Genomic DNA, 7,703 nt, shown 5'->3' with positions numbered 1-7,703 from the left:
CCAAAGGTGAAAGAATGTACCTTCAATTTCTTTACATTTCCAACATTTGTTATCGGGCAAATGATAGATTTTTACAAGCTTGACTGGTGTCATGTACCACCTGTATATCATTTTCATAATATTCTCTCTTAAGGCATTACATGCCGTAAACTTCATACCTGTGGTCCATAACTGTTCCCAGTCAGCCATCATTATGTTATGTCCAACATCTTGTGCCCATTTAATCATAGCAGATTTCACCGTTTCATCCTGAGTATTCCATTTCAACAGCAAGTTATACATCTTTGACAGAATCTTGGTTTTGGGTTCTAACAGTTCTGTTTCCAATTTTGATTTTTCCACCTGGAAGCCAATTTTCTTATCCAAATTATATGCCTCCATTATCTGATAATAATGAAGCCAATCTCGCACTTTATTTTTTAGTTTTTCAAAACTCTGCAATTTCAATCTGTCTCCCTCTTGTTCCAAAATTTCCCAATATTTCGGCCATTTGGCCTCCATATTGAGCTTTTTCTGTGCCTTCGCTTCCATCGGTGACAACCACCTTGGGGTTTTATTTTCAAGTATAAAGTGTTGTAGTATTACTTTAAATGCATAGTGTGGCTGTGACCCTACAATCCTTAACCAAAACATGGAAAATATGAGCTGACGGATAGGTTAGGGCTGTTTAGAGATGGAAACAGCCACCTTGTACCTGCATTTCCAGCAGTAGAAATTCAACTGATGTAACATTGCCAAGCACAGATGTCCAGTGACTGATAATGCACCCTCAACTGAAAGTGAGTGCCATTGAACTTACTGCATGGAAATGCATAGGATTGCATTGCATAGGATTGCATTGCAACTCACTGGATCCTCACAGGCTGCTGTCCTTTGATAACCGCGTTGATCAGGAAGAATTTTGACAGTTGCCAAACTGTCGGGCTGGAGTAAGAAGGAGCATACATACAACAGCGGAATACAAGACAGTTAAAATTAAAGAAGCACTGGTGCTGGGTATCCTGGGCTTATGAAGAGGTTAAATAGTATCTTTGGAGACAATAGCATCAACTTTGGACTGCTCTTAGATAAGTGACATTAAGTTCAAAGCAATGAAATGCACTTTCTGCCCATCTCACCTCGAGCATTCTGTGCCCTTTTATTTTTTTAAAAGGCTTTCTAAATCACTCAGTCCAAGTCGCATAATCACAGGAGAATAATGCAAAATGTGCTTTTTTTAGGTGATAATGGCAGCCATCAATTGTTTGCTAGAACAGGAGAAATGGTGCCCATAAAATGAGTTCTTCACAGTTCTCACTGTTCTTAACCAACAAATTGAATAACGGGGCAGCAGACTTATCTTCACACTGATACCCAGGCATAAAATTGCTCTCAGTCATTTCAACTGGATAGGAGAGTTCTCCCTATCCACACACACCCAGTACAGATCTATTAATACTGATAGCAACAAGGCATTTGTCTTTATTGTTGCCAAGAGTCTACTTGGTACCTCTTTCCTCTGGAAAGAGGTATATCCGGTGTATAGCTTTTTTCTATGTATTTAGAGAACAGCCATATTTCTCTCAGCAATTTTCTATTAGGCGTCGGCTTGTAGCTGGAATGGCTTTGTAGTGTTGGTAACCCTGCACAAAAAGCCTCTACCAGGGAGCTGTGGAACTGAAAATGCTAAATTTTTATGCCTCGTGAAATTTCTTGTTCCCAAAGATCTTTGTGGTGTGTCACCAGTTCTTTTTACACTCAGCAACTTGGGTCCAAATGAGCCCTTTGTGCAAGGCAATCAGAAGGGATTTCTGCACACATAACCACCTCATCCTGCATCATATTCTATTCCAGGAGATTATCCACAAATCCTCAAGAATTGGTCAAGTGTCTTGTGTGAGGTTCTGCAGCGGGACAGTGGCAGGAAAGCACCATGGACCAAGCAGGATGCCTTCAGTTCTTTGAATGTAACCTTTTTCTTTCAGAAAGTAATTGACTTTAGGGTCACCAACATGGCACCCACAGTATGTGCCTGTAACCTGACGGTACCTTTGGCCACAGAGAAAGGTCTCAGTAAATATTTTCTCAATGATCCACAATGCAGGAAAGACTCTGTTACTGTTTGCTTCTCGTGCACACACAACCAGCAGCCATTTTGTGCCACGCCACACTCCCACAGCAGCCATTTTGTGACTGGCACCCACAACACTTTTTCAACATCCCAGATGCGCCCACTGGTCCCTGGTTCTCCTGCCTCTTTCCTTCCATTTAAATGTGGTTCTAAATAAACTATTAGCTTCTAGGGCAGTTGGGTACATTGGAAAGCGCAGGGTTGGTGGGAGTTCAGTCACCTACTGTCTGAGGTGATTGAAAATGGTGGGAGCCTCCCCCTGATCCTGAAGCTGCCCAGGAGCAGTAGAGCAGTATAGATTTGGAACAGCGGTTTGCAGAGGGACATAGTTCAGAAGATCGAAGTTAGGAAGAACTGAGGGGTGAACAGCAAAGTGAAGAACAGGAAGAGAGCCCTCCCATCAGATGTCAAAGAAATAAACAACTATCCGACGCTTAAAAGACATCTGAGGACAGCCCTTTTTAAGGAAATTTTTAATGACTGATGTATTAATGTATTTTTAATCTTTTGTTAGAAGCCGCCCAGAGTGGCTGGGGAAACCCTGCTGGATGGGCAGGGTATAAATGATATATAACAGACTCTCTCTCTCGCTGGAAAGTATTCAGCCTATCAGTCCAAGGTCACATGGAGCAGATAAGGTGGCGACACATAAAGCAGGGTGGTTGCAAGATCAGGTTGCAAGATGGAAGTGACCAGGGGGGAAGTGGGGGGAATCCTTAATTTCCTTCATTCCAAGTATGGATGTTTTGTTCGTTGTGATAATTAAAAACCCTTTAAATTGTAAGGAACTCTGTTCACTTTGTCCTGCTTATCTACAGCCAAAGTGAGGGAGGAAGCAGAGTCCCCAAAGCCTGGCACCTACCAACTTAAGCTGCCCAGGGACATCTGTATACAGTGGTACCTCAGGTTACATATGCTTCAGGTTACAGACTCCGCTAACCCAGAAATATTGCTTCAGGTTAAGAACTTTGCTTCAGGATGAGAACAGAAATCGTGCTCCAGCGGCGCGGCGGCAGCAGGAGGCCCCATTAGCTAAAGTGGTGCTTCAGGTTAAGAACAGTTTCAGGTTAAGTACGGACCTCCAGAACCAATTAAGTACTTAACCTGAGGTACCACTGTACTAGGACCTGCTAATGTGTCATGATGGGCCTGCATCTCCTTTAAGTATTTAGCAATTCCCATGCTGTGAAGGACAAATGAAAAATTCTAGTTTTCGGGGGGGGGGGGTTCCACAGGAACATAGGCAGTTGCCTCAAAAGTCCACTTAGTCCAGTCCTGCCCACAGCACTCCAGGATTTCAGATTTCCCAGCTCCAACTGGAGATGCTGGGGAATGAACCCAGGGCCTCTTGCGTGAAAAAGAGATGCCCTATCACTGAGCTACAACCTTCCCAAAGCCTGTCATGACCACTACCATCACTGTATACTTTAAGAAGAAATTTGCAAGTGCTTTTGGGGGCACGGGAGAAGCACTGCCATACGTGCATACCATCATCCATAAAAGGAGGTATCAGCTGTCAAGAAGTAAAGTTGATTCATTTCCCCTGATAGCGTCGCACAAAATGATGGCACTGCAGGGGCACATGCTAATATGATCTTGGGTCATCCAGCATTGGTGAAAGCATGTCAGTATTATTATTGGTGCTCTGTTATGTGTTTTTAACATTGTACATCACCCTGGGATTTTTTTTATTATTATTATAAAGGGCAGTATAAAAATTGAATGAATGAATGAATGAATAAAACAATATCCATCCTTAGGCTCCTGAGGAATAGTACAGTACAGTGGATGCTCGGGTTGCAAACGTGATCCGTGTGGGAGGCGCGTTCACAACCTGCAGCGCTGCGTCTGCGCATGCGCTGGTCGCGATTCAGCGCTTCTGCACATGTGCAAAGTGTAATTTAGTGCTTCTGCGCATGTGTGAGCACCAAAACCCGGAAGTTACCCGTTCCGGTACTTCCGGGTTTGGCACGGTGCGCAACCCGAAAACGCACAACCTGAAGCGTCTGTAACCCAAGGTATGACTGTAGTTAGGCTTTCAATATTATTCTTTAGGGGCAAATACCTAACCTCTGTAGGATTGCAGGGCCCTAGGATGTTGATTCTGGTGGCTTCTGGCAATGGTGATTAGAGATTGCCAGATTAAGAGATTTTTTTCTGGGGCTATGCATACCCCTAAACATTTTGTTAATCTAACGGGAGAAGAAACTAAAAAAAATTAAAATTTCCGTTTCTTCTCTAGCAGGGTGAATCATCCGTTCCTTTGCTACCCCCGATGGCGGCCTCATTTCCTGTCGCTGTGTTTCCCAAGTCTCAGACGAAAGCGAGTGTTTAATGTGTGAAGTAGGAGTCGGAATCTAGCACGGTGATTTGTCATTTTCGTTGTTACCACCTCCAATGGCAGCTTCATTTCCTTTCCCGGTGATTTTCTTGAATCAAAATGAGAGTACCCCCAAACATATTTTTTTTTAAGGAAAAAAAAAGCACAGGATATTTGGGAAGGAAGGAGGTCGACATGGATCAAGGCATGGAAGTCTGAACTCACGCAGGAAACTTAGGGAGTTAGGACACCATTGTGCTTGATGTAACCTTTATGAGAAAAAAGGAGGGGACCATTAATAAAGGACACCACCTATGGCACTTTTGTGATTCCCCACCACTGCCAAAGTTTGAGCAAGATGAGATGGGGTGGTGATTGAGCCTTACTGAGGAAACGTGTGTGTGTGTGTGTGTGTGTGTGTGTGTGAGAGAGAGAGAGAGAGAGAGAGAGAGAGAGAGAGAGAGAGAGAACACAACCAACGTCTTCAGAGAAGGAGCCAAAAACCAGCACATCAGAGCCCCATCAATGTTCCTCCAGGAATGGCACCTTAGCCCACAGCCACCCTTAAGGTAGGTTAAGCTGAGAATGTCTTGTCCAAGGCCACCCAGAGCTTAATCGCTAAACAGGGACTTGAAACTAAGTCTTCCACGTTGAAAACCACAGGCATAGGCAAACTCGGCCCTCCAGACGTTTTGGGACTCCAACTCCCATCATCCCTGGCCACTGGTCCTGTTAGCTAGGGATCATGGGAGTTGTAGTCCCAAACATCTGGATGGCCCAGTTTGCCTATGCCTGCTATACGACATTGGTTCTCAGTTGCCCCAGTTCTAATATGTAGCTTTCATCCAGTAATTTCTTTTTCTTTTAGGAATCTTTATTAATCAAGTATTAGATAAGATCTTTACAATCCAATTGGTACATTTCCACCATCTTTGGAACTGCTAAGGGCAAAAAGAGAGAAATGTGACCTGCTACCATTTTAAAGTATGGAGGGAAAGGTCCACTTTCGGGTGGCATAGTTACTATACAAACAGATAAATGGCACAGCAACTGCCGTAAAAAGGCGCTACCTTGCTCCCACTGTGTCGCTAGATATTTGTGCGAATGATTTGTTGATATCAAGGGGAAGGCAGAATCCAGACACTAACTGTAAACATGCAACTCTGTATGCATTTATTAAGAAGTCAGGTTTTTAAAAAAAATAACCATGAGAGCAGGACGATGGCTTCCATTTCAACAAACTTCCATTATCTGAAAGCTTATCAACTCACTGTATGTTTCCTATGCAACCTAGGGCTGTCTATAGAACTTAAATAATGAAAATCCTATGCCGAGGTAACCCAAATTTTGTATAAAGTACAGCTGCATTCTGTGGCCTGCATAATTTATGCAAATTAAATTTGCATCCCTCTGTTTATTTTGCATACCTCATTCTGCTAGCATTTCATTTACTGCTACTCTGAAAATTCAACACAAAAGTGTCCTAAGTGCTATTTATGAAGAAGGGGAAGGAGTTAGTTAACGCAGAGCACAAAGCCCAACTCCCTTACTGCTGGAAATCTCAAAAGCAAATGTCTCTCCTTGGTTTCTGAGGTTTCAGCAGGAAGAGCCCACCGACTTTCAAGCCTGTCTTTGCAGCCCTGAAGACCAGAAACATGGTGGTTTAACAAAACACGGACTTTCAATTACAGAATATAAACAGCTCCCCCTGCCCAGGTTTTTAGCTATGCAAACTTCTGTAAGTAGAACTCCTGAATATCCAAACATCTGATTATTTACATGTTTGAAAACCAACAACTTGTCCTGTACCTCTCTCTTTGTGTGTGCGCAGTTGCAGCCTACCGTACAGGCACTTGCAAATTAGCATGTTCTGTGCGTGGAAGTGACCTCTGCCTCCATACAGAGTTACAGTATTAACGTTCACATCTACAAGGGATTGGATGGGTTGATCCTATCTCGGCTTAAGCAGAGATATGCATGAGCCTATTGCCCACACCTGCAGCCCATTTGCGCAGCAAAGAATGGAGCTTCTATTGAACCACAGTCACCTGTTTCATCAAAACCAGGAAACTATGGCTACCAGCTTTGGAACAACTCAAGGTCTCAAGCCATGCTGTGGCTGAAGATCCTGGCTTGCTCATAGGAAGGAAACTTTGGCTAACTAAAGACTTTCAGGGTGATTTGTGGCTTGCGAATGCTCCAAGAAAAGGCTCATGTGTTTCTCCGCTTCATAAACCAAGATAGGATCATCCAAAACAGGCGATTGTCTCTTGCCAGCGTTTATTTGCAGTCAAACCTGCAGTGTGGCAATTATAAATATCTAGGTACCAGCTAGGATTTATTTTTGGAAACTGCACTGTTGCTTGCGAATAAACATTTACATAGTTCTAGTTACATAGTCAGCCTGAACGCTAACTACCAAAGAAACTACTTTACAAAGACCTCTTTAAAATGCATAATTGCAAAACAGACATTTGATTCCCCTTCGCTGGAAGCGTGGATGTTAAGCCCAGTCTACTTTTCAAGTCGAAATCTGCTTCATTGGCGAGAGCTTTGGCGAAACCTAGTGATGAAAGAAAAGAAAAATCAACAGACAAATAATGCAGCCTTGGTACCATATGCAGTATACCTTCTAGCTGAGCATCTAGAATGTATTTTGGAGAGACATGACCCTCTCCATTTTGCTTTTCAGCTTCCTTTTTAATCATTCCCCTCCTTTTTGGAAGTTTCTTCTTTCGAAATCAAAATGTGACCATGCTGGATTTTCTTGGCAATTATCCATTTATATAGATGCTGAATTTGACAGTGCCATGATCCCTGTTCCCAATGAGATCTCAGAGTATTAAGGGCAGGAATGGTGAATATGTTATTTCCAGATGTTGCTGGACAACTTCCCAGGTCCTATGCAGAAACCAAGGAGAGACCATGCTGGGTGAAGCTGAAGGCTATCAAGATCTGGACTGAGATGGTTCCCTGTCTCCTGATTAATACCATACATCACTTATGTCTACCAGAATACTCATGTAATGATTTACAGGAGAAATCCATGCGCACTTTGTGGTCTCACAGTCTCACAGTGAGCTCAGAATTGGACAACATGACATCCTATGTCTACAGAAAACATACACACAGAAGATCACAGGTTCAAGCCCCGGTGTCTCCAAGCTGAGGGAGACCTCTGCACCTGAAATCCAGGAAAGCTGTTGCCAGCCAGTGTAAAAAAGGTAAAGGTTAAGTCCACTCATAGGTGACTATGAGGTGCGGCACTCATCT

The 7,703-nt window shown here is 43.2% G+C and overlaps 1 protein-coding gene and 1 long non-coding RNA gene across 2 annotated transcripts in view; one reads left to right on the top strand and one right to left on the bottom strand.

The window, feature by feature from the left end:
* The first annotated feature begins 3,684 nt into the window (after positions 1-3,684).
* LOC310689128 lies at positions 3,685-5,753 on the top strand. The gene is made up of 2 exons (XR_014517348.1): positions 3,685-3,734; positions 4,353-5,753. It is a non-coding gene; the product is annotated as an uncharacterized lncRNA (long non-coding RNA).
* Positions 5,579-7,703, bottom strand: part of OXCT1 (3-oxoacid CoA-transferase 1) — a 51,881-nt gene continuing 49,756 nt past the window's right edge. The window contains exon 17 of the mRNA XM_083466086.1: positions 5,579-6,993. Coding sequence (XP_083322212.1) covers positions 6,952-6,993 — 42 coding nt within the window. The 3' untranslated portion in view covers positions 5,579-6,951. The remainder of the gene's footprint in view (positions 6,994-7,703) is intronic.

The sequence above is a fragment of the Podarcis liolepis genome (genome assembly GCF_965112155.1).
Source record: "Podarcis liolepis genome assembly, chromosome: 11".
NCBI classification, from domain to species: domain Eukaryota; kingdom Metazoa; phylum Chordata; class Lepidosauria; order Squamata; family Lacertidae; genus Podarcis; species Podarcis liolepis.
Note: the sequence above shows the minus strand (reverse complement) of the source record. Positions and strands in the feature narration are given on the sequence as shown.